This window comes from Acipenser ruthenus, chromosome 28 (genome assembly GCF_902713425.1).
Source record: "Acipenser ruthenus chromosome 28, fAciRut3.2 maternal haplotype, whole genome shotgun sequence".
NCBI lineage: Eukaryota > Metazoa > Chordata > Actinopteri > Acipenseriformes > Acipenseridae > Acipenser > Acipenser ruthenus.
In genome coordinates, this window is record NC_081216.1 from 6,965,107 (window position 1) to 6,993,057 (window position 27,951).

A 27,951-nucleotide genomic window follows, 5' to 3' on the forward strand; every position below is an offset into this window, starting at 1 on the left:
TGTAAATGTGAAGTGCAAGCACATCACAGCGATCTGTTAGCGAACAGTAAGACAGAGAAACATATTAGAAATGAGGCTCCTTTTTTAAATGCAAGAAGCTTATCTGACACGAAAGTAAGAAAGTACAAGTTGACAATCCATTAAAATATACGAGTTGAAGCTGGCAGCCCATATTGCTTGCCATTCCAGCATCCTCATCGTAGATCATTTGGGACGGGAAATTTAGTCAGGGAAGTTGCACAGAAGGATATCAGTCTTCATAGAACAAAATGCTCAGCACTTACAAAATCTGTCATCGGGCCCGTTGTTCATCAGGAGATGCTTGAAGACATCGGCAAAGAGCCACACTCTCTAATTGTGGATGAAAGCACAGACATCAGTGCAAACAAGCAACTCTGTGTGGTGTTAAGGTACTTCAGTATAAAACTTGAACATATCGTGGCATTGTTTGCTGGGATTGTTAGCTTGCCAGCAGGTGATTCTCACAGCATTGTAACAGCCTTGTTCAAATTCTTAAAGGAAATCAAATTGGAAGTGGAAAGATTCATTGGTCTGGCAACAGACAGTTGCAATAGAATGTGTGTGTCATTCACTGCAGCTTTGTGCATCTAAAGCAATGGATGTACTTCCTCAAAACATTGAGTACATGGTATCACAGACGTACTCAGTGTAAGAATAACGATCTCAGGGTTAATTTGACGGCTTGCAATTAGCCAGCGTGTTGATTTAGTGCTTGCTCAGTACGAAGACCTAAAGTTGCACTTTCAGCTTACAAAGGACGCTGAAAGGAACTACAATGCTGAACTACTGTACCAGATGTATTCAGACCCGTAAACAGAATGTATCTGTTTTTTCTTCAGCCCGTTGTCAATGAGGTCAACAGAATAAATAAGCTGTTTCAGCTTGACAGTGCCAATCTCAGTGAAACTTCTTGCTGATTTAATGACATTTTACAGCAGTTTGATCCAACGAATCATGAAACCTCATGATTTTTCAACATGGTCGTCTGTACTGGATTTTGACATAACATGCGACAAAAACAGCTTGCCACTTTCAGCAGTTGACTTTGGGATCAAGTTCCAGTTAGAACTGTCAGAATCAAAGATTGAACCTCAGAAAGCAGAGGCTATCAAATGCAGATGCAGAGATTACATGTTCGAGTTTCTGAAAGAGATAAAACAAAGATTGCCTCCCAATATCCAGCAACTTGAGTCACTTACCGTTCTCAACCCCAACCGTTGTACTCAGTTCCAAAAAGCCACAGCTGGCAAATCGATCATTTTTGCCACTTTACAATGGAGATCTTGGCAAACTCGAACAGCTATGGCGAGCTATAAACAATGTACACTGGGAAAGACAGTAAAATTGAAGAGTTCTGGGTTGAAGTGGCGAAACACACTGATGCAGCTGGTGATAAAGATTTCACTGAACTTGGTCTTTTTGCCTTATCACTTTTAGCCCTACCATTTAGCAATGCATCAGTGGAATGTGCTTTTTCATGAATGGCCCTAATCAAAACCAAACTATAATGACGTGTGGATGAGCTGTGTTGGGGCTTGTCATTTTTGTCAAATCTATACTAGATATCTTTTCTTATGAAAGCTTTTTATTGTTTGTTTGTTTTTTTTATGCACAGGACTACGTGTTAATAATAATAAGCTTGGCTTCAATAAAAAAAAAGGCTAGTTTTGAAGTGACTATAAACACAGTAGAAATCTGGCAACCCTGGATTTGACTTTCAAAACAAGGTTTATTAGCAATATTAACATACAGGGTGGTACTGTATAATGTCAGTTGGCCAATTTGCAATACTGCCTTGAAAATAACATTCCTAACCCTAAATTACTTAATTGAACCAAGTTAACTTCCTGCCAGGTCTTAATTAATTATGTAATGATACCTATAAAACCTGGGGGACTCCAGACCTTGAGGACTGAATATGCACCCTGTACACAGAGCCTCAAAATGTGAGGGGAAAGGTAAAGCCACACAGCTTTAGGAAAAGACCAATAAAAAGTGATAGGTATTACCGTGGCAACCAAGCTACACTACAATAGTTAAGGATGTGCAAAAGTATTGTATTGGCATCATGTTGATTCTGCTACCTTAAAACTGGTTGTACAAAGTGTAAGAACAAAACAATATAGCTGTAGATTTCTCATAAAGAAGGTGAAAATTATAAAACAGTATTGTAAATAGTTTAAGCATGCAAGACTAATCTGGGCATAGTGTGGAACCATCGACCTTGCACGAAGATCACAAAATGAAACCCCAAAGCAGGCTTGAGGGGAGGCATGAATCACTGAAATTGTGCATCAACAAGAAGAAGACATTGAATCTTCTCTTTCATATAATTTGAAACAAGCTGTTTGGAGAGTGCTTACTCAAGGATTCTCCAACTGGTAAAGTTATCCCGACGGCTGCCTCAGCATGAAGCATATGAAGTGAGAACAAGGACTTCAGAGTACAATAAATAGGAGTTTACTAGAAGTAAGGATAACACACAATAGTGTGCTGTGCTCTGTGGAGTTCTGGACTGTATAATTTCAGTCAGGACAATGTTAGAGAATAAAACAGATTACACAACATGTTTTGCTTGGTTTTGGCTCTAGGCCTTGCCTTTTGGGATGCTGTGAGCTGCTTCAAAATTTTGATTCAACCAGCGCTGAGAGATAAGGATGGATACAGTTTGACTGCCAAACCTCAGGTGAGGCCATGAATGATGAGGAGGTTAAGGCCCCTGTATTAAATATTATATGTGGGATGTGCAGCCCAGGATTGTATCTGATTGGGTTTACACATTCTGATACTGGGTGGGTAGCCCTCAAGTCTGTTTTTTGTAAGCCTGTCTCACTGGTTAATCTTCTGAACGGTCATTCAGCTGATGTGTCTGTTGCAGCCCTAGAAAGCCCATTGATTTGGGTCATGGTCAGGGTATGGTCCATGTTAATGAAGGTTGTTAAGTGCACTGGTCCCCTTTCATCTCTCTACATAGATGTGGACACCTGGTTTCCTTCCAAGATTGGATACGCCCCACTGTGATGATTGGCAGAAGAAAGGAATCAAAAGAATAGGAGATCTATGGCATGAAAATACACTTTGATCATTTCAACAAATATATATATATATATATATATATATATATATATATATATATGCAACATGAAATAACCTCTAGTGATTTCTTTAAATACATACACTATACAGTCAAAAAGAATGGTAGCCTAATTGTGTAGACAATCCACCTTATATAGTATAATTATTTCTTAAAAATGAGGGCTCTGCTAAATGCGTATCTGGGTTGTATGCGATGTTATATATCAATAAGGAATCCCTAGTGTCCCTTCGTGAGACCTGGGCCAGAGCCCTTAACTGTATTAATGACAAAGAAATATGGGATGCAATTATAGACTTGCCATCGGATATCTCTATTTGGTTAGAAGAAAAGTTTAAAGAAATGCAATTTTATTTGGTCCACAGGGTGTATATCTCTCAGTATGGGTACAGTAAATTTAATAAAGAGGATTCTCCAGTTTGTCAAAAACATAAAAGCCAGTTCAGTACTTTTCTACATTGTTTATGGGAATGCCAACATAGATCTGCTTTTTTGGAGGCAATTTATTGCAGGATTTCCTTTTTATTTAATATACCTTTACATAAAGAACCATTATTGTGCATATTGGGTGTACTACCTGAGTGCCTAACAAGTATGCTGGAGTAATCCAGACCCTTTTGATGCTGGCAAGGAAAACTATGCTCAAGTGGGTCGAGGAAGAACCACCTTCTATTATGCTGTGGGCAGGCGGTGTCCCTGAGTGGCTCATCTTGTAATAGTATGGCAGGGCAGGTTCCTTGGGGCTCTGTTATGGGTCCAATGCTTTTCTCAATTTACATGCTTCCTCTAGGATTCATTTTTAGAAGGTTTGAGGTTGACTTTCACCTCTCCACAGATGATACTCAGATTTACCTCTCATTACCTGCGGACCCAAAGCTTGGACATTCCAGGATAAATGACTGCCTGTGTGAAGTCCAATCATTGATGTCAAATAACTTTCTGAAGCTCAGCTCAACAAGACTGAAATCCTGCTCCTCAGTTGTAATCAGTTTCTCCTCTTGCAATCTCCATAGCAAACATGGCCATTTCTCCCTCTCCAACTATCAAAAATCTGGGAGTCATCTTTGATAGAGACCTTAGTTTTAACAAGCACATTAATAATACTGTAAAAATGTCCTATTACCATCGTAGAAATATAGCAAGACTTCGGCCAATGTTGTCACAAGGAGATGTTAAAATGCTTGTCCATGCATTCATCATGTCAAGAGATTATTGCAATTCTCTCTTTTCCGGTGTTAGCGATTGCACCTTGAAAAAACTTAAACTGCTTCCAAACTCTGCAGCTAGAGTTCTTACAAGGACAAAATAAACTGACCACCCTGTGAAGTTCTGCACTGACTATAAAATTCTCCTACTGGTGTATAAATCATTGTATGATCTGACCCCAACATATCTGTCTGACCTAATTGTCCCTCATGCTGCAAAGAGCACTTTGCGCTCATCTAGCGCAGGAATGCTACAGATCCCTAGAGCTAATCTCAAAACATTTGGCTCAAGAGCTTTCTGCTGTTATGCTCCAAAAGCCTGGAATGCCCTCCCAGATGAAATCTGACTTGCGGACTCAACTCTTTCTTTTGGTCGGCTACTGAAAACCCATCTGTTCAGAGCTGCCATTAACTGTTAGAACTGTCCCTTGTTCTTTTTATGTGAAGCGCTCTGTGATGTGAACACATGAAAGGTGCTATATAAATGCAAGATAGATAGATAGATAGACAGTCAGGGGAGTGCAGGTTCTCATGGGTTAGGAAGGCAAAGCAGTCAGGAACTATTTCTCCTTATCGTGCTCCAGTGGTCCCCACTAACCAGGCACCTGGTGAGCTAAAGCGCAAGCTCCTAGGTATAAAGAGGCCATTAACCTGTGAGATTAGAGGATGCCCACTGACCTTGTTGTTGTGGGGAATTGCTGTGGTGAGGGGATGTAATTGGGCACTCTAAATTAGAAAAAAAAGTGTCCCAGTCATTTTGCTTATTGTTATATTTGGCAAATTTCCACTATTCATGGTTTTTAAACCTTTTTTTGACAAATACATTATTTTTACAGAAGTGTGCATACAAACTGTTACTGAACAAAGTTTTTGAGCTGCACCATTTTATGTGTTTCCTTTATTGCCTATGAAAAATGCCTAAATTATGATGCTGTTAAAAGCTAGCTTTGTATGCTAAGGATGCACAGTAGTTACTTACTGTAGCAGAATAGTAAGGTACATTGTTGTATATATTCAGTATATTTCTTACCACATTCTCGTCATGGCTTCTTTCTTCCTCCTCTTTGCTGAGAAAGTCTAATAACCTGTCTTTCATGACCTGACATAGATTTAAAGTAGTGATTAAAACATGATGACAAGGTACAGGTACAGTTACTGTATCTTGCACTGAGTTTATGAGTTTACCTTCTTTACACATTAGAAATCAATATATTAGGAATTTAGATCGCTCTCACAGCTCAGCTAGCTGGAAACTTTTCCCAACCCTCATATATGCAATTTTGTATAGTTTCTATATATAGGTGTGTGTGTGTGTGTGTGTGTGTGTGTGTGAGTGTGTGTGGGGTGGCATGTGTAAAAAAAAGCATTCATATTTTAACATCTTTTTTCCAGATTTAACTTAAATAATTTTTTGTATTTTTTCCCCAGATTTATAAATGTTGTGAAAATAAATATATATATTTTTTAAATGTGTACATTCAGATATAATTTATAAATCTAGTTACAAGACATATAGCTAAATATTTAACTAAATATTAAATCTCTTAACTAGATTTAACATTTAGCGAAATATTTAACTGGTCAGCTAAATCTGGAGTTTGTATGCAAATGTACTTTCAGGCAATTTGATTGAACACTGTAATGCTAATTGGGAAATGTGCACATTTCAGTATTACAAGAGCCAATCAAATCATGTGAAAGCACAAAGTGGGCGGAGCTCATTTGCATACAACTCCAGATTTAGCTGGCCAGTTAAATATTTAGGTAAATGTTAAATCTTGATAAGAGATTTAAGATTTAGTTAAATAATTAGCTACATGTTAAATCTTGTAGCTAGATTTATAAATTATATCTGAATGTACACATTAAAAAAATATTTATTTTCACAACATTTATACAACTGTGGAACGAATACAAGATTTAAGTTAAATCTGGGAAAGAATACAAGATTTAAGTAAATTCTTTTTTTTTTTTTTTACACATGGCACCCCATATGTACGGTATAAACCAAACGGGCCGTGCGGTTCCCATGATATATACCACCCCAGAAATGGTATATATTATGGGAACCGCGCAGCCAGAAGTGGTTTATACCGGCACGGCTACCTGTCATTTGAGGGATGAAAAATAATTAAAACACGTTTTTAATTAAGACAAAACCAGAAACTTTTATTGTGTATATATCCGCAGTGTAATATAGTCCCAAATTTTATTTAATTACATTTATTGATCTTTTCCGGCATTAAAAATAAATTGCACATGTCCGTTTATTGTGAATTTCTTTATCGAATGTGGCATCTCACTAAGAACTACTATTGGACTGAACACACGATGGGCGGAGTTTCAAATGACACAGAGGAAGTAAGGGGAAAAGCTGCCATGGATGTTGAAGCTCTATCTGTATCAGGTGAGTTTGTGTACTCGTTATATGCGAGGCACACATATTCAGTTTTCACCCTTTTGGAGCTCAAAAGATGTTTTTGTTAGTTGTCGAACACCCTTGTGTCCATGTTGTGCCAGATTAAGTTGAAGATCAAACCAGACTATACGCACCAATCTGACCGCGGTGTCAGGGGACAGTGCCTCACTTTCCTGCAGGAGCTTAAAATCCAGGCCGGTAATTCGGGGGGTGGTGTCTGGCCTTGTCTTTACCTGCTTTTCTAAAAGTTTTCATGACTGACAGGAATAAGTTCTTGTTGGTTTTAAACTCGCTGTCAGCGGAGATGTTAAAACTTCTTCTGTTAAAATATCTATTTAGTCAGCTCAGCGTTATAAAACTGGAGTCTGAATACTGGTCCCCAGCTGAACTTCTTGCACTGGCATAAAATTCCCTTATGTTGTTTATTCTTTTTTTTTTTTTTAAACTTATTTCTTTGAAATGAATGTCCATTTTTTTTTTCTTAAACCAGTCTAAGTACATTAACAGCCCATGCTGTAGTTTATTTTAGTGTTTTTTCAATCTTTGTTTTCTTCTATTTCATTTAGCTGTTCCTCATCTACTGTTATGTGTCTACTCTTGACAGTTGCTGGTGCACTTATTTTATTTGTATTTTTTTCAGGTGGACTGCTGTCTCCACTCAGAAAGTTGGTATTGTATCAGTTATCTGGAGTTTCATCACCAAATATATAAAAGGAAATAGGTGGAATGCCACTCATTTTTGGCAATGGTTTTGTAACTAATAACAAATAAAATAGCAGTTTGTCATGGAATTTAGAATGTAGTGGTGCGTAGTGATTTATTCAATGTGAAGTGGCTCATTAGTATGCAAGCCGTGCCATACGCTATATATACGCACGGTCATGTGGTGCTGTTTAACCAATCAGAGGTTGTTATTTTGTTATTTTTCCAAGCCGTGTTAATATATATATATATATATATATATATATATATATATATATATATATATATATATATATATATATATACTGTATATACACACACACATACACACACATTTTTATTTTACTTTCACTGCATGAATTTAGGTTTATATATGCAATTTTATTCATTGTATAATGCTATGATGAAAAAATGATAGAGTGCTGTGAAACATCCCTCTTGATAGCAGTGCTTTGCTGCTTTTAATAAATCTAATTGTATCTAGTTTATGTTTCCTAACATGAGTCTTTTATTAAATTGAAATGAAATCTACCAGAGAATACTTACCTCATACAAATAGTCAAACAGCTCTAGTATTGTAAGAATGCTAGCACCAATAAATAGCCCCATCTGTCCGCCAATGTCCCCTGAAATAAAAACAGAATACAGAAAGATAATGATGATAAGAAAGATACTGTATGTACGTATGCTGATTTACTATGTACAGTCATGCCAACGGTCTCAAGGTCTTGGCACAACTGTCAAAGTGGTTATGTAGTTGGAGTGAAAGTATGACTAGTTACGGCTCAAATCCTGCCATATTTATACTGATGTACAATGAAAACGCAACAGTCTAAGTTTTACATCAATAGCTCATTGGGCACATACATAATGTTATTTGCATTTTAAATAGTGAGCAGATATATTTTTGGATTGTTTGAGTAGTATTGTTCCTTGGGATAACAAAATACTGAGCTCAAGTCATGTGATTTCATAAAAATGCCAGGTGCTCAGTGTTTGTTATTTGAGTTGAGTTAATTGCCAAAATGAGTTGATTAAGAATCAGTAAAAATAGCCATTTGAAAAGATATGATTTTAATTAACACAAGAACAGTGAAAGATATGACTGTGCCCCACTTGAGTAATGAAGATCGCCTGGTTGCCATCAGCATGATTGAAGGCGGCCTGTCTGTGAGAGAAGTTGCCTGGAGAATGAGATGTTCTTCTTCAACAATCAGCAGACTAGTCCAGAGAAACCAGGAAACCAGCTATGTGAGGGACAGGCCATGTCCTGGAAGGCAGAGGGTCACCACACCGGCCCAATACCATTATGCTGACTGTTGCGTTGTTCAAGCCAACCGCGACTAGCCAACCTTCGCCAGCTGGCTGCAGCTGCACAGAAGGAGTGACGGAACATCCCACAGCAGTCTATCCAGAGGCTGATCAGGTCTATGCGTCAACGCTGTCAGGATTGTGTTAATGCTCAGGGAGGTCATACCCAATACTAACTTTGTAATGTTTTAATTTTGACAGTGTGTCATGTTCTATACTGAAAACTTATGATTCTTTGATCTGTATTTTTGTTCACGTTTTCTGTGATTTTGTTTGATATCTATGTTTAAATTATTTGATTAAATCCATTAGATCTGAGTGTTGCATTTATTTTGTGCATCAGTATCTCTCTCATTATATATATATATATATATATATATATATATATATAGAGAGAGAGAGAGAGAGAGAGAGAGAGAGAGAGAGAGAGATAGAGAGAGAGAGACAGACACACACACAGTCACCTCCAAAATTATTGGCACCCTTGATAAAGATGAGCAAAAAAGGCTGTATAAAATAAACAACCCAGGTAATGAGCTATATTTTATGCTCAAATATATGGGAAAACCATATTCTTTTATTCTAATACAATTGCTCAGAGAAAAAGTTTTTTTATTAATAAGTAATAACATTTTTCTCAAAAAGATAAGTGTCAGAATTATTGGCACCCCTAAAGATTCTTATAAATAAAACCAAACAAAATTAAATCTGCATTAACATTCTACTTCTTTAAGTTCATCTCAGTCTTAAGGAACAGTGTTGTGGCCTTCCATGGCTTCCTGTTTCACTGTGGTATAAAAATGAGGTAACATGCATATGTATTTTATACAGTCTTTTTTGCTCATCTTTATCAAGGGTGACAATAATTTAGGAGGTGACATATATATATATATATATATATATTATATATATATATATATATATAGTAACAAAGTTACAATCCAAATAAAGTGCTTGGAGGCCGAAGTTGATCTATTAATTCTCATTTTTTTACTATTATTTTTACTGAACAACATGTCGAATACATTCTTGCTTGAAATTTGCAAGAGGAAGTGTTTGCTGTAAGGTAATGTTAAAACTGGCGTCTGGTAACCACGCTTCAGTATTTTAATACCTGTTAGTGTTGCTTAGTAATGTGTACTACTCACCGAGTAACCCAGCAACCTCGTATGCCTTCTTCTGCTCTATGGTCTCGTAGTTCAGAGCCTCAAAGAATACATCAAGAACCAAGATGTTGTCCCTGCAAAAAATAAATAAGGGTTAGGTCTGTGGACGACACCTGAATGGTATTTTTAGAAGGGGTCTGTGACGGAAAGACAATGATTCTTGGTGGTAAATCTCCCTCCCGACCTGTGAGGGCACTAAGTAACGGGAACAGAGTACCCTAGACTACTTGCCTGACTCTTCGTTCCGAGGGCTGAAAGGAAGTCGGTCATTTAGAAAAGGGGCGGGGCTTCGGTACACTAACTCATCGACCCGGAAGGGAAATTATGTGGCAGCAGCGGATTGGAGGAGTGGCTGCAATTGTTTACCAAGGGGTCATGAGTGACGGTATAAATAGGGGTCGAAGTGACGTAATCTGTTCCTTCGTTTTGATTAATGGAAAGTGACCCGGAAGGACCTATGTTTTTGTGAATCAGTATCGTGAGTGTTTATTTTGTTCTGTCTATTTGTTGCTTGTAATCACTAGACAGCTAACACATTCCGGAGCTGTCGCCAGAGGCCAGCACAAACCCGGAACAGCACTGCACTCGTATCACAATAAACTGTATTGGTACCATTAATTCACGTACTAAACAGACTGGTGTATGTGTTTTTGTGTTTAATGTGGGGATACAATAAAGGGACTATTATTTCGGGACCAACCTGGGGATTATGAAGTAAGTAATACATGCCGCTGTATTACTTAACAGCATTATTACTTACTGTTTTATTTGCTGTCAGACACTGGACATAAAAGAAATAAAAACAAACCTTTGCACCTGGATTACAATTGTCTGTCTGTTCTTTGATCACATGCATCTGCACACTATTAAACCACTTTGCCACAGGGTCTCACAGTTACAGTGAGGTTTGTATTCTTGTAATACTGTATATTCAGCTCAGCATGTCTGACTTATTCTGTTATATACAGTACAGTATGTATCTCAGTTGGCAACAAAACATTTGGAAGAGCATTAACTATCTCACTGCTTTTTTTGTTAGACATAACTGTAACTATGGTACACCATAATGTTTAATGCCCTTTCATAAATGAGGCCCATAGAATACATAACTACGGCTATAGCACACAGACTCAAACTGTTACAAAAGCCAAACTACAAATAAGACTTCATTTTCACAATTCTTCTTTACAATAGAATACAATTGCAATATAAATATCTGATTCACTAATGTAAAACAATGCTTTTATATATAAGGCTGTTATTATTATTATTTGTTGTTTATTTAGCAGACGCCTTTATCCAAGTCGACTTACAGAGACTAGGGTGTGTGAACTATGCATCAGCTGCAGAATCACTTACAATTATGTCTCACCTGAAAGACGGCGCACAAGGAGGTTAAGTAACTTGCTCAGGGTCACACGATGAGTCAGTGACTGAAGTGGGATTTGAACCAGGGACCTCCTGGTTATAAGCCCCTTTCTTTAACCACTGGACCACACAGCCTCCTATATGCTACTTGAGTTTTGTTTAAGAACGAGAAAGAAAGTGATAGCTAGTAGAATGGAATTATGGGGCAAATGGGTGCCACAACCATGCCATCTTATAGTTTTTCCTTATATATAAGTTATATATATATCTCTACAGGACAGTTTTGTAGTAGAAGGCAGTTTGCCAAACTGAAGGTATCAGAAATAGAGAATTCCAAGGTTGAAGAAGTTAATACAATTTATGTCTGAATTAAATTAAGAGGATTGTTTTAGGGTTGCCACCTGTAAATTGAGCTTTAAGTGGATGCTCTATGTTGTTACAAAGTGTAGTCCTGATGCATTTCCTCGGGTAACTTGACATACACATCTCTTGTATTGTCTTGCCGGTTGCCAGTAAAAGTCAAATGTGCAGTTTTTTGGTTTTTTTTCATACATATCAAACGGAGATGCATATAGTTATGTATTTTTTTCTGCCCATCTAAATCTTAGAGCAGTATACCTACCCAATGTAATACATTTGTGTAAAATGGTCCTTTTAGTAATAATTAGCTATAGCAGTGGCTGTTTTTTTTTGTGTGCATCTTGGAGATGGCAACCCTATTTAGATCCCCTGCCTACATTCTTGGTTATACATCACAGAATCTGATAAACCACAACTGAACAGACAGACACAGTGACTGCTATTTGACATAAACAGGAGTTGGGGCATTTTATTTATTTGGATTGTTTGTTGTGGGATACCGTCACAGATGTGGTGCTGTATTGGAGAAAAGCATATTGCCATTTCATTTAACCTGGCAAATCAATCAGAATCTATCCATATAATACACAGCCTTGGTTTCTAAACATGAATATATCTCTATTCTGCACATGTCTGCACATTAAGCCTGACATAATTTGGATATTTGCTTATAATAAAATCTGTGAAATTAATTACTTCACACAGTTAGATAGGGTTTACATGATTTAAAGCGTCCGTTTTTGTTTAAGTGAAACCTATCATTTCCAGATAAGTTTATCATTAAACTTTTAATGTTAAAGTGCTGCTGGGAGATTTTTACAAGCAACAAATACAAACACTGTGGTTGTGTCTTAATTCGCAACTTACATTAAAAGAAAATGCACCTTTGCCACCATCCACCAAAGCCTATTAATGCTGCCAGCTTTAACGTGTAAACTCCTTTGTTTAGTGTATTACAAATAAACTTTTAGAAAATATGCAAACTATAAACTAACAGCTAACAAGTCTATGACTTCTCAGTTTTCTTTGTTTGAATTGCATTACAATCAAATTCAATAACATCCCTATCCATTGTTAAACTCCCCTTTAACCGTGTCATTCCAAGCATCAATATATCTTGTTTCATTTTAGAAACTACAGCCTCTACAGAGCACTAGAATGGGCAGTGTTAGCATTAAATAATTGCTCACATTTATCATAGTTTCCATTATTTGGCACTTTACAAAATCAGCTAGATGGATATATGACAAATTTAATTCAAGAATTAATTTCCAGTCAGCTCTACCATCCATACTTCACTGGAGGTACTAATTAGCTTCCATATACTTACGCAATGTATTTTTCCGTCTTGTTAAATTTCTTCTCCAGGTATCGTGCAGAAGTCTTGCTGGGGATTTTCACCATAGAGAGTTCTTTGTTGTACCTTGTTAGGTTGCAAGGGGTCCTACAGACACAGTAATTGCTATTCTTCTCCGTAAGCATGGCTAAAAGAAAGACAAGAGAGCTGTTAAACTGGTTATCCTTCCTCCAGGAAACAGATGAGTGCTTTTTATGTGTGTTTCTTTAGATGTCTTTATCAGGCCTCATTTCTATATGCTGGGGTGCTTGATATTGTGACCTTGGTAAAAAAGAACCCTGTAGTTATAATAATCATACAAATCAATAGTATATGTTTGATTTATATTGTATCTTTCTTGTATACACGTTAAAGTTCTTTATACAAATTGAAATGTAAAGATCATACACTCTGCATATCAACTCTTTCAATAAAAGAGAAATTATTAAAACAGATAAACTTCAATCATTCAACCATAAATCCTGTAGTGGAGTGAACATTTGCATATTAATCTTGCTGCCAAATGGAAGATGTATACTGTTTCATATATATATATATATATATATATATATATATATATATATATATATATATATATATATATATATTGTAACAAAGTGGGGGTGCCTTGCTACAATTCGGGACCTTCTTGTATGAAAAATAAACTTTTACTGGACCACAGATGTTATTTAAACAGGGCAGGGCCTGTATATTTATTCATAAGCACCCCAAACAAACAAACAAAATCCTAACTCCTCAAAGGAGTACTAACTAAACAGAATACAGTCCCTGACTGGCCATCGGGCAGCTAAGCTGCTTACCAATACAAAACAAACCACGCATGTTTACTCTACCTTTCTTCTTCTTACACTTGTACACACAACCAAGCGGGCTCTCCACACAGCAGCCCTGAGCAAACTGACTGCCTCTCTTAAATACCCTGCACCTGGTTCTAATTTAACAATGGCTACCAGGTGCAGGGGATAATTAATAATAAAACAATTAACAAAACACTTCCCCAATTAACAAAACTACACATTTTACTGCGGGGAGGATTTCAACCCCCTCCCGCTGTGCTACAATATATATATATATATATATATATATATATATATATATATATATATATATATATATATATATATATATATATATAATGTATATATAAAGTAAAGTTAAGGTCGAACCCCCCTAGTCTGGTGAGTTTGGTTTCGTCCAGGCCAATCTAGTTTCACCAAGAGCTTCTGGGCGCATCCCGAAGTTACCACTTTTTTTCGGCACTCGCCCACATCCAATCGGGCAAATTTAGAAAGTTGCCTTGTAATTGGACAGTAGAAGGGGTGTGCCCTTTAGAAGTGGTGCTACTTGCTGAAGATGGTGATTGAACGTCTCCTGCAGCAGACAGTGCTTGACCAGGTTTTGCGTTGCTCTTCGTTGATGGTCCAGTAACTTTTAAGGCTACTTTCACATCGATGACATTATTTCCCTGCTTTGTAAACCAACGTTGATTGTTGTTGATCGAATTGACTGGTTTGTGTAGCGACAGCTCAAACCTACAGCCATACAAATCTTTGCCCTCATGTTACTGATTTTATCTTTTCCTAATGGCCTGCAAGTACACCAGGTACTCTTATCATTCACATTGGTTGGATCTTGTCCGATTTGTGGATAAAGATAGAAATCTGGCAGATTCTTCAGACATTTCATTACATGTTTCTCCAGTGGTCTGATGGGGCAGTACAGATCATGGGTTCACTCATACACATTCTCCCTCATAGTTGGGTTTCAGGGTGTCTGTGGGGTTGTTATGATTTTTTGTAGCTTCATTGAAATGGAGACTTGCAACTTGAAACCATTTTCATCGGTTTCGATAGGAAAGCATTATAAGGTAATTCTCTTGAGCCTTCTCTGCCTCTACATCCAAAATGTATTTGTATGTCAAACCACACTTTATATAACAAGCCTTGTGGAGTGCTCTTATTTAAAACATTAGAAGACTTTAGATGTCACGTCTGATCCAGTAATGGCAGGATGATGTATTATTTTCTATGAAGTTTTGACTTACCCAGTCTTCAATTGACATATTATTAAAAAGGCGGAATGATATTGCTTGATTTGATTTTGTGATGTGGTTACAAACAGGGCATATACAGTACTTGGGATTATATCCTTCTAGCTCAACTAATCAGAGTGCAGGGAGTCTTTCCAGTGAAGTATAACGTGTCAGTTCATGCCTGTTGGGTTGCTGATATGAGCATATAGTTATCAGCAATATTACATTCTAAAATGAGTCTCAAAAGCTTTCATATAGCACCTTTCATAGTGGGCCACCGTCACAAATTGCTTTACAAGGCATGAGACTAGGGTGTGTGAACCATGCATCAGCTGCAGAGTCACTCACAACAACGTCTCAAACGAAAGACAGTCCACAAGGAGGTTAAGTGACTTGCTCAGGGTCACACAATGAGGCAGTGGCTGAGCTGGGATTTGAACCGGGGGCCTGCTGGTTACAAGCCTGTTTCTTTAACCACTGGACTGGCCTGGTTTACACTTTATAAACACCTTTATAAACAGTAGAGACAGATTTAACAAATATAAAACAAGGCAGAATGCTCCAAACAAATGTTGAGTTTGTTTATTGAACTAAGACTCTTCGTTTTGGAGACAAACTGAGTTGTTTGTTTGTTTCAGTGCAATGTCAAAACAAAATTAGATAAATGTGGCAGTGAACCAGGTATACATGCTGAGTTCAGTTCCAAGCTAAGAGGCAAACCAAACAAATCTATCTATCTATTACAGTATTTGACTGACTAAAGGTTATCAGTCATTTTGTGAAATGTCTGTTTCACTCGGTCATTACAGGAAGGGCCTCATTTACGAAAGGGCACTGTGACAGGAATGGCTGAGTGGTGACGTCACGGCAGAAGAAGGGACAACAAAAACAAAAAGGTATTGTGCAGTGGCGCGGGCGCCGTTTTATTTAAAGCAACCAAAAATAAATAAATATTTCAAACAGAAAACACTCGCTCACAGAGCAAAATAAAAGGTTAAACAAAAACAAATCACAAACACAAAATCCAAAATAAATAAACCATACAGGTCAGGCTGGGCAGTCGCTGTCACTGTTCCTGTATGCTATGATTTAGTTTCGTTTTTAAATAAACCTTCTCTCGCTCTCCGTCTCTCTGCTCGCTCTCTCCTCTCTATCACCCACCTAAAACACCCACCCTAAACTGGAGAGCTGCAGGCTTTTTATATTCAGGTGACCATCTCCCGATTAGCAACTAAATTAATCACTTAATTCGGGAGATGGCCACCTTCTGCACGAGTTTTTTTTCATTACATCTGGCAGAGGACGAGCACCGATCTTGCCTCTGCCAGGACACGTTTTAAAAATAAACAAAACAATAACACGGCGCTACGCCGTCATTTAATCAAAACAATAAAACATACGGCGCTCGCCGACATGTATACAATAATACAATAAAAATAATACAAAATAAACACACTGCACAGGGGCGGAGGGGGAGACCCCGATCTAAAAATAAATAAACAATGTACAGGGCTGCTCGCCCTGTTACAGGCACTAAATTTGGAGTTGCTTAAATCTAAATTTACTGCTCTATTTACTAACAGAGAACACATTAATTTACGTACACAGTATTTGGCTAATTTACATACCATACCATCCACACTACATTTATTGTAAGCGATAATTTAATGTGCACAATAATGTCCGCGACTACACCTAACCACCTTCATATAAAAAGCCCCAGCAGTCCAGGCGTATCTTTTGGTCAGTAGCGAAAGGTGGAGGTGGCTTACATTGACTGTAAATGAGCGATCAGCAGACACAGCACTTAGCAGGGGACAGGCAGAGGCAATGTAAAGTGAAACTGCACTGCTTACCTTTTAATTTTAACATGTATTCCTTGTCTGATATAAAAACGCCTTTTTCCTTTCTCCTTTAATGCATACGGCCCTCACATTAGTTTCTAAAATTGCATTGATGTACTTTATCTAGGGTTGCCTCCTTTTCCACATTTTTCTCAGCCAGCCTAGGTCTCCAGAAAAATAGTAGCTATATCACATAATGTTACATTAGAGGCTAATCTTACCTGAGACAAGTAGCTGTTGTGACGAGCAATGCAGAGGTAAATCAATGCAATTTCTGAAGTAACAATGCTTTCTTACTGTTTTTTTTCACAAATAATTTTTCCAGCCTGAATAGCCAGTTTGTGATGGTCAGAATTATTTTACAGCAGTTATGTCATGCCCCCCCCCCCCCCATCATAATGAATATTAACAAACATTATTAATACACGTTAAAAACTACAAAACAACAGCACTATCGGTTGTATGTCGGTGAAAAGAGACAAAATTAGTCAAAATGTACTCACATTTAGTTTGGGTTTTTCAATGTTACAAATTGCTTCGACTAAATATGTAAAGCATATTGAGAAGAACGGTAGTTCCACACGCCAAGTTACAGTGAAGCACGAGAACTGCCATTGACTATCTATACAGCACGGATAGTTTACGTGTATTCAGAGCATTGGCGCAGCAAAAGTAAATCAGCCAAAAGCACAATTCCACATTTAATTTGTAATTCCTAACACTCTTATGTGAAATGTAGAAAAAAGTAAACACCTGTCATACAGTAAGAGAAATAAGTCACCAAAGTGAGGTAAAAATGTCCATCTCCTTTTTCTCCTAACATATTTTTTTCAGACCCCAAGCACTTTTATCCACGCATATGTATATTACAGGACATCAATTAACTTATTTTGTCAACATGGAAATATACTGGGGAATGCATTTATTTTGACGTATCATTTATGTTATGTGTATCAGTGTACTATCTTAATATTTTTATAATTCATTACATTAATATGTAATATAAGTATTGCTTAATAATTTGTTTATTGCATTTAATTACATTTAAACCTTAAATACATCCCAAGTGCATGCGCAGTCACGGTGGCTCATAAACCAACATCATGAGCTTGCTTTGTGCATGACTAGTAGACCATAGTGTACTTGACACAAAGAATGTTGGTTTTATTCGATTTTTTTTTGAGGAAATGTTTGTCGCCATGGGTGACTTAGATTGTGTAGATCCCAACTGTGGCGTTTCGTAGGTTGAGCTTCACCCTGATAAGTGGGATTTTAGCAGGGAAATTAAATACGAAAGGCAAGGCCACCATGTCCAACAAGAAGAATCTTTATCCAGCTCGAATTTTGGAAATATCAGGTAAGTCTAGAGCCCCTCTTTTTGGGCATTGGATTAGACTAGTGTTTCTCAACAGAGGCGGTACTGCCCCCCAAGGGGACATTCTGAAGCCAAAGGGGGGCGTTTACATCCAAAAGGGCAGGAGGGGGGCCATTTTAGCTGTCAATTTTATGGTGTCAATAAAAAGATTGCGAAAACTGGAGATACATAAAAGATAAAGATGGGAAGAAGATGCAAGCAGCGACATCAGCAACAAAAGCTGCTGCCACCCCAGCTGGAGGACCCAGCCAGCCTTTTTCCCTGGTGTTCCTGGTGTGGGAAGGAGGACTACCGCTGGAGATCCTGCCCAGAGGTGCCACCAGCGGACTGGTGTGGCCGCTGCGAGGTCTACGGCCACAACTAGCAGGATGCTCCTATGCCCAGGCCCAGGAAGAGGAGCAACTGCCACTCCAGGTACCAGTGTCCACCCCTCTACCTCCACTGCCACCGTGTTCACCATTATCCCGGGAGATTTGGGACTGGTTGGTGCACCCAGAGGGGATGGGAGGAAAAAGGAGGAAGAGCTGCAAGAGGCAGCATCAACAGCTGCCATCGGGGGACATCGGCCAGATCTACATAGTAGATGAGTGGTGCCCTGGTTGTGGGGAGTTTGGGCACACAGTGGCCATCTGCCCCACCCAAACAGAGGTGAGGAGAAGGAGGCAGAGAGGAAGGGAGACATGGGAGGAAGAGGAGTGGTGCACCCACTGCATGCAGTACGGGCATGAGGAGCACCACTGCCTGGAGGTCTTACAGGACACAGACCTGGAGTGGAAGGAGCCCGAACGTCCTGCGCCTGAGTGGGAGGAGTCTGAACGTCCTGCGCCTGAGTGGGAGGAGCCCGAACATCCTGCGCCTGAGTGGGAGGAGCCTGAACGTCCTGCGCCTGAGTGGGAGGAGCCTGAACGTCCTGCGCCTGAGTGGGAGGAGCTCGAACATCCACAGCCCAAGAGGGGGGAGTCGGTGCGTCCACAGCCCTAGAGGGGGGAGTCGGTGCGTCCACAACCCAAGAGGGGGAAGTCGGTGCGTCCACAGCCTAAGAGGTCGAAGGCCGAATATCCACAACCCAGCTATCCGCCAGCAGAGAGAGAGTTCCTGCTGGTTCCGCCTCCACCCCCGTGGGAGGACGACTTGCCTCTCCCACCTCCACCAGCAGAGGGAGAGTTCCTGCTGGTTCCGCTTCCATCGCCGCCACCAGCAGAGGGAACATGCCTGCTGGTTCCCTTGCTGCTGCCGTCCCGAGAGCCAGAGGGGGTGGAGTTGCCGTCCCAAGAGCCAAAGGGGGTGGAGCCGCCGTCCCAAGAGCCAAAGGGGGTGGAGCCACCGTCCCGAGAGCCAGAGGGGGTGGAGCCGCCGTCCCGACAGCCGGAAGGGGAGGAGCCGCCAGCCCGAGAGCCAGAAGGGAAGGAGCCACGGACCAGAGAACCGGAAGTGGAGGAGCCACGGACCAGAGAACCGGAAGGGGAGAAGATTGACACTCCTCAGCAGCCCTTGCACATGCGGCTGAGAGGAGCTCAGTGGAGGCGCACCCGACTGCGACAGCAGGAGGTGCCAGCCCAACCTCAGAGGCCGCTATAATGGCCACCGCCGATGCCTGAGTGGCTGGAGCCGTTGCCACCGGAGGAGCTGGAACTGCCATTGCCGGAGTGGCCGCCGTCTCCGCCTGCTGTTCCCGAGGGTCCATCTGCTGTTCCCGAGGGTCGGCCTGCTGTTCCAGAGGGTCCACCGTCTCCGTCTGCTGTTCTTGAGGGTCTGCCGTTCCCGCCTCCACCAGCAGAGGGAGACGGGCCGCCGTTCCCGCCTCCGCCACCAGAGGGAGACGGGCCGCCGTTCCCGCCTCCGCCACCAGAGGGAGACAGGCCGCCGTTCCCGCCTCCGCCACCAGAGGGAGATGGGCCGCCATTCCAGCCTCCGCCACCGGAGGTGCCACCAGCGCTGCTCCTGCTGGAGGGTCCAGGTTTACTGCCAGCGTTTGCGTGCTTTGAAGGTCCGGGGCCCCCGCCATTGAAGAAAACTTGGGGGGGTCTGACATCAACCCCGCCCACCACCACCTGCTGAAATAGCCCACCCGAGGGACATAAGGGGACTCTTGGGGGGAGGGCTTGGGTTTAAAGGGGAGGGGGGAGTTTGGCCGATTGCGGCCTGCGTACTTTGTACGTGGGGGGAGGTGTGTGGCAGAGCAGGGCTCTGCCCTTGTAAATATTGGCAGGGATGGGGTTAAATTCTCCTCCCTGCCCAGGTTTATTGTGTCAGGTGGGAGAAATTAACAATCAATTCGTGCCCAGCCACCTGACATAAAAGGTGAGAGGTAGCTGAGGAAGCAAGGGTGTTTTTCTTTGTGTGCTGGTTTTTGTTCATTTTGCAATCCAGTGAAGGCAAAGCTCAGCCTGGAAGCCTTATTTTTGTAAGTTTTCCTTTATGTTTTAAAAACCTTTTGTTTGGCCCTCGTGCCTGTTTATTTTGTGTTTTTTATTTAATAAAAGTCTTTTGTTTGAACTGCAGTCTGTCTCTGGGCCTCATCCCTTGCGCGATCTTGTCACAGTGACTTTAAATGATTGTCTTTTTTTATCCCCAGTCACAGCACAGGACTTGAGATTTGCAGACAGCTTGAGAAATAAACATGCATATTCTCTGCTGAATTATAATACTAATAATGTTCTTGCAGAACTTCCATTTAGCATACGTATTTTAAAATGCAATTATATATTGATGTGAATTGTATTTTAATGTAAATACAGGTGCTGAGATATATCTATTAAGCTTGTTGGTATTTACAGATGGTAGAGAATGAAAAAACAGCTACGTGCATTATTATTGTTCTCATGATTATCCGCTGTAGTGGTATTAGGGGAAGCTGCAGTTTTGTTGGTTTCCAATAATTAACTGACTATCTTGTCGATGGTTCTTTGTATTACAATGTGATTTAGTGTTGTATTCTGTCTACTAGCATGCACTTTAATACAGTAAGTTGTGTCTTAACCAAAAACATACATTGTGCTTGTTAAATTAGGTTCAAAAGTCCAAGGAACAATTATGGAGGCCTTAATGGAGGGCAGGTTAAAGAGAGGTGGATGCATAAAACGGTGATGCTGTTCTCGCGCCTGTGACAAAAGAGAGACTTTCATGAGAGAGTGACAGCTGGATTACAGTTGAGTTTGAAAGGGACAAGGCCATAGATTTGCCGCCAACCTCCTGATTGTTAACTTAGGGAAGATCTATATAACACCTGTTCTTGGGGGTAAACATGTTGATTAATTAATGTTGATTGAGTTAATACAGAATTTAAGAAAACATGACTTTCGGAGAGTGGGATTTAATCTGAGCACCTCAAATCTGTGCTTGTGTATGAGGACCAGAGAGTTGTGCCTGTGACGGCAGCTGACTTAATCTGTAATACAGCAATACTGATGCATTGTTAGGGCAACAATATACTACTCTCAATCACAGCTTTTATGTCTCTTGATGACTCTGTATTTAAGTGTCCTTTTATTTCGCATTATGGAATATGTTGTTGGTTAACTGTCAAAAGGGATAAATAATGTGCCCATGGCCAAATTACTCTGAGGACCGCTGTACTAAACTAAAAACATCTCGCGATGGCCAAGTGATTTCAGTGGTCTTACTAGATATTGTGTGTCACCATTGCTGGGGGAAAGCCTGTAAAAGATCCACTGTCACTGTGGTGTCTGTATCGGATGTATCTATAGCCAGAGGGTGTTGGATTAGGAGTCATTCACCAATTTACTTCAAACCGGGGACTAAATGATAAGTAGATTAATATTGTAAACTAATTAAGAAATTGATTTTAAATCCTTAACTGCAATACCTTTAGGCTCTTCGGTCTCTATGTAGATTAGAATTTGAATAATTACACTGATGAAAGCCATGTGCTCGCGAATCACTGGCCTCTGCAAATGAATAGCCATTAACTTGATTTTACTAGATAATCCTGTTTTCCATTACACTTATCTTTCTCTAAATAGCTGTTTCATGGTGTTCTTTTTCAGAGCAGCTTCTACTGGATGGAATAAAAGGGAATGATTTGTGTTTCATAAATGTTGCTTTGCAGCACTGGCAATTGAAGGCACCTGATAATTCTCCACATTCTCTTCAGAAAAGAAAGTGGAATACTAATTAGAAAAGGGTTCAGCTTCATAAATACAGAACCCCATCTGGCGTAATATCTCATCTTCCGAGACGAGATGCATACTGAATTTTTGACTATGGTTATTGCAGATTTTCATATTGGTGGTTTGTACAGTTTTACATATTCATTAAGGGACATTGAATCACTGTTTTAATAGAAATACAGCTCCATTACCCTTATACAAGTTTACCATAGTAAAAGCATAGCAAAGTGTAATAAAGCTTAGTGAAAGGATGGTAAAGCATAGTTAAGCATTGTAAAAAGCATAGTATAACCATGGGAAAACTGCAAAAATACAGTGCAACAACACCATGGTAAACTTTTATAAGGGGAGTATTTTAAGAATATTTCTGTTATGAACATTTAAAGCAGGAACCATAGTGGTTAGGTTGCTTGCTTGCTGTGTGTGTGGTTGCTGGTTCATGCACAGCCTCTGTCCTGTTACACAAGCAAAGCAGTAACAACAACTTATATTACCACTAACGGTACCTTGAAGCAGTAATGAAAATGCAAATACAGTCACCTGATACCAAAAACACTATGTGTTCATTTATGTTTGAGCTGTTCTTTATACATCTTCTGCACCTGTCTTCAGACAGTCCACTGTCTTGTTCTCACTGGCTTGTCTGTTTTGTAAAGGCTGGCACCATGTGAGCTGCTGTCACCTGCTTGTCAGCTACTGTATTAGCTGCTTCTACCCCTTTCAATCTACTCGTTTACTACTTAAATCCTTATTCCTGTGTGTCTATCTACATAACAGATGAACACTAATGCTTTTTAAATTTAGTCATTTATTTATTAAAAATAAATATAGTTTGCTGTATCTTTTTAATATCACTAGATAAATATGTCGCATTCCAAGAATAAAACCTGCATAGGTGATATAAACTGTGTAGGCAATCAATCATACAAGTTACCGAGAAATAAAAATACCTTTTGTTTGTGAAATATTAAAAAGCAGTGACTTAAGTGCTGTTGTTGATTTATGCCCCTTCCCTGGCAATGGTTAAACCCCCATTACAGTCTGATTTAATGTTACGGGTAATAGCACAAATAAATAAATTACAAATTAAAAATACAAACCCACGCAGACATAAAATGGCTGACAAAAAAAAGACTTATAAAGTAAATCATCTACCTACATAACTATCAAAAAGCGATCAATCTGACAGGTAATTTATATATAAAAACAGTACATAAACCAACTTGCAAGGAAACTTCCAAACACGATAACGCATCCTAAATATATTACTAATGTAATATGTCACTGCATGTTAGTAGGTGAGGAAGAACATAAACAAAAGAACATATACAAAATCAAATAATGAATCATCTTACCTTCCGTGTCTACAGTGAAAATAAGATCCTGAGTGCAGGATTTTCAAATGTTCGTAAATGATAACTCCAGTGTTAACTCAAGAAATCGGTATGTAGCTTTGATTTTGGCATTTTAGAGCGGTCGTTATGCCTATTTCGTTATTAAATAATCGTCCTAATGTGATTTCCGAAATTATATTGATTTACAAAATAATGTTAATATCTTAACTAGCAGGGCTTCTTGCGACTATTTCTGTTGTTTGCGTGGGAATTTAAAAGCAAATCCGTGTTAATTGTCATAATTTATCAGGAGTTAATTTGCACTTGGAAAAAGAGAATATAACTCACCTTGAAACAGACATTTAAGAGACCGTGTCTGTGGCGCCTTACAGAGAGAGAATGTACAGGACCAGGTTTAATTTCTTACAGACTACCTCGATAATTCAATATTTGTAGTTATGAAAATATTTTAGCCTTTTCTATACTTGTGGTTATGAATTAGATGTATTCTTATTGCAATCTTATGGAACGTTTGTTGTATTGCTAAAATGATATGCACCCAGTGACTACCAAGAAATGATCAATTATTACTATTTATTATTATCCATGGCGACTTACAAGATATCACGTTATTGTTATATACAATTACATTATTTTTTACACATTATTTGTATATACAATTACCCATTTTTATACAGTTGGGTTTTTACTGGAGCAATCTAGGTAAAGTACCTTGCTCAAGGGTACAGCAGCAGTGTCCCCCACCTGGGATTGAACCCACGACCCTCCGGTCAAGAGTCCAGAGCCCTAACCACTACTCCACACTGCTGCCCTATCAATGCAACTGTAGCCTATTTGAATTCTGCATACGTACATTATATGACAGCTGACATCTACTGTAGATTTTATTTGAATTATACAACTGAAATCTTGGTATAGAAAACGGCATATTAGATATTATAATAAAGTTTCCTTAGGTGATTGCAGATTTGCTTCTAGCACATGTGTCTTATCCACACAAGAATGAAGAACAGGCGTCAAGGACACACAGCGATGCACTAGGAATGTGATCGAATGTGGTTGCTTTGTATGTGTGTGCAGGGGTTACTTTGTGTGTGTGTGTGTGTGTGTGCAGGGGTTGCTTTGTGTGTGTGCATGCAGGGGAATGGGGTTGCAGGAAAGACGTGGGTAGCGGGTCTGTGTAAGGGGGTAAGTGGAAAAGACTGGGAGATTCAGGGAAGACAAGAGTGAGAGAGAAGGGTTTGCATGGAAAGATATAGAGATAGACAGAGGGGGAAAGTGTTTAGGGAAAAGTAAATAATAATTTAATGATTTAATGTTCACAGTCTTTTCCACAATATTACTTAACATCATGTATTGTTTACTGTTTGTTCTGGACATACAAACCCATTAAACAACTTTGCACCTGGGTTATAATTGTCTGTCTGTCCATTGATCACCTGCACCTGCACACTGTTAACCACTTTGCCACAAATACATACAAAAGTAGATGTCATCATACTATGAAAATAAATTCCAACCAATATACATAGATGGCTTACAGTATTTTTTTCGTTTTAACCAAAAAAAGATTGCAACATGCACATTAAAAGAGTTGCATGAGGGTATGAGGGTAAATGACGAATGGGGTTTATTTTTATATATTTTTTTTTTTCCATGCCGTCCGATTTTTAACCACACGCCATATAATCATAAATTAGCATTTTAAATAAACATACTAAATAAATGTACATTCTGCATGACAAAATGTAGACAATTTTAAATTATACACAAAATAGATATTCCCATTGTTTCCATTTGGTTGGTGGGACAGCAGCCATCTCCCTGTACAACAGTAAATTATGCTTCCATTCATTTTTCTTGATCTTGTTAACATGCAAGTTGTTGAGACAGGTAGTGATATATGTGACCTTCGATAATTAAGCTTTTTAATGAGAAATGCGTTCATTAACGACCTCATTGACTTCAAAGCATTAATGGATTGATTTAATTAACACATTTTGTTTGAAAATCACTTGCTACTAAAGCTCTCGTTACTATACCACAAGTTTGATACAATAACACAGGTTTTTGAATATCCTGCCCAAAAGTTCTTCATCCTCTAAATCAGGATCCTCGACCCCACTGGAGTAATCACAATTACTCCCATTCTCCAAAACGAACTACATTGCAGCCTGTGCAACTACCTTTGCGAGATCCTTTCCAAATTCCATTAAAAAAAAATGTGCTCTATCTGCTTTCACTCCTAACTACAATGTCATCTGGGTTCAAAGTTCACTGAGCCTTCCCTTCAGTCCACGTGACTGTTTTAAGCCTATCAGTACACACAGATCACATTCCAGCATCACTTTAAATGATGCAATTGGAAAACAAAAGAGTCAGCGCTGTGAAATGGCGGGGCCCGAAGTATTCAGGCTCAGCCTTGAAAGGGTTTAAAGTGTGAGTAAAGGGATGAAAATGAAAAGCTGATAAAATAAACCCTCTAAGATCAAGTCTGAAGAGTTGCAGTACGCTAAGTATTTTTAAACAGTGGGAGGTTTTCCACAGGATTGGCTCTTCTTGTTTTACGGCTTCTTCCTGATTACAGGGCATAGCGTCCAGTAGTTGATTCTGCTGGGAAGGCATAAGCTACCATACAGACAAGATCAACTGCCAGGATAATATAGAAAATCAGGGTTTTATTGGGATTAGAAACTGGTAAACAATTGTTATTTTAAACATATTAAATCTTACTGATTTTATTTACCTGCTTACTTTCAATTTCACTTTTTTAAAGCAAGACATGCTATCAGAAACTTCCGTGGTCCTCTACCATGTGGTAGTACCCTGCAATGGAGCTTCTTGATTGGTGGACAGGGTTTCTAATATACATTACAATTGGTTGTACACTTACCTAATGCTGGCTCAGCACATTCCTTATATTGTTCAGGGGTACAGAAAGCAGCATCACCTACAAATAAATGAAAAACACACCATTTAAAAACATCCATTTTTATATGTAGCCAAGGTTATTCCAAGATTACTGTAGCCGCTTATTGTGTATGAGGTTTCCCTGTCAACAGTAGAGAGACAGGAAACCTTGATTAGTTCATAAATTATGAAATGCCTTAGCAGAGTAGCACTATAGTAAAGGAAACTGCAGCGGCCAGTCTCAGCTCTAACTGAGGAATTCAAGTGTGCTAAGGTTCGGCTGGAAATGACACTGATGGAATCATGTGACGAGGGTGAGAGGGAGGTAGCACCTGTAGTGAGAACTGGGTGAAAGTGGGCAGCAAAGGATGCGGTGGTAGGTGCAAAGGATGCAGTGGTAGATTATTATTATTATTATTATTGTTATTTATTTCTTAGCAGATGCCCTTACCCAAGGAGACTTACAGTTGTATACAAAAAATACATATCAGGAATTACAATACAATTAAGAGCAAGATACAAAATACAGTAACTTCAGTCCTAATAAAAGCAAATACAAAACACAGTATGATTTGATATCAGGGCAGTTCAAGAGCAGATAACAGTGTTGATAGTTACATCAGGGTTAGATAAGAGTGCAAGTGAAATACAAAATACTACAAATTGGGTTAAGCGCAGGATTAAGTACAGTAAAACAGGAAGCAGATAAGTGCAAGTTAAAGTGCATTAAAGGCAGAGTGCTATATAGTCCAGAAGGGAAAAGTTGAGTTTTACAGGTGTTGTCTGAAAAGGTGTGTCTTGAGGAAGGTCGTTCCACCCGTGGGGAGAGGGTGGAGAAGGAGCGGGCTCTGGAGGCAGGGGAGCGTAGAGAAGGTACAGTCAGTCTTCTAGTGCTGGCAGAGCGGAGAGGTTGGGTGAGGGTGTAGGGAGAGATGAGGGTCTGGAGGCAGCTGGGTGCAGTCTGGTCAAGGCATCAGTAGGCGAGTACAAGAGTCTTGAACTGGATGTGAGAGGTGATTGGGAGCCAGTGGAGTAGCGTGGGAGAAGTAAGGCAGAGAGAACACCAGGCAAGCAGCAGAGTTTTGGATGAACTGGAGGGAGTTGCTGTAGTCTAGGTGGGAGAGTACCAGGAACTGGACGAAGAGTTGTGTGGAGTAGTTGGTGAGGAAGGGTCGGATTCTTCGTATGTTGCTCAGGAAGAAATGGCAGGTGCGTGCTAGAGTGGAGATGTGCTGGGAGTAGGAGAGGCAGGGGTCCAGGGTTACTCCGAGGTTCCTGACTGAGAGAGCGTGGTAGATTCCA

General features: G+C 39.5%; 1 protein-coding gene across 4 annotated transcripts in view; it reads right to left on the minus strand.

Annotated features, from left to right (window-relative positions):
* The window catches only part of LOC117435163 (acid-sensing ion channel 2-like), a 656,265-nt gene that overhangs the window by 1,913 nt on the left and 626,401 nt on the right, over positions 1-27,951 (minus strand). For 2 of the 4 annotated variants that reach the window (XM_059002992.1, XM_059002991.1), the window contains exons 5-10: positions 26,633-26,689; positions 12,977-13,130; positions 9,901-9,992; positions 7,988-8,067; positions 5,351-5,419; positions 4,999-5,046 (exon numbers count right to left, since the gene is read on the minus strand). In XM_059002992.1, coding sequence (XP_058858975.1) covers positions 4,999-5,046; positions 5,351-5,419; positions 7,988-8,067; positions 9,901-9,992; positions 12,977-13,130; positions 26,633-26,689 — 500 coding nt within the window. The remainder of the gene's footprint in view (positions 1-4,998; positions 5,047-5,350; positions 5,420-7,987; positions 8,068-9,900; positions 9,993-12,976; positions 13,131-26,632; positions 26,690-27,951) is intronic. The other 2 variants (XM_034058165.3, XM_034058164.3) reach the window with 1 other exon arrangement.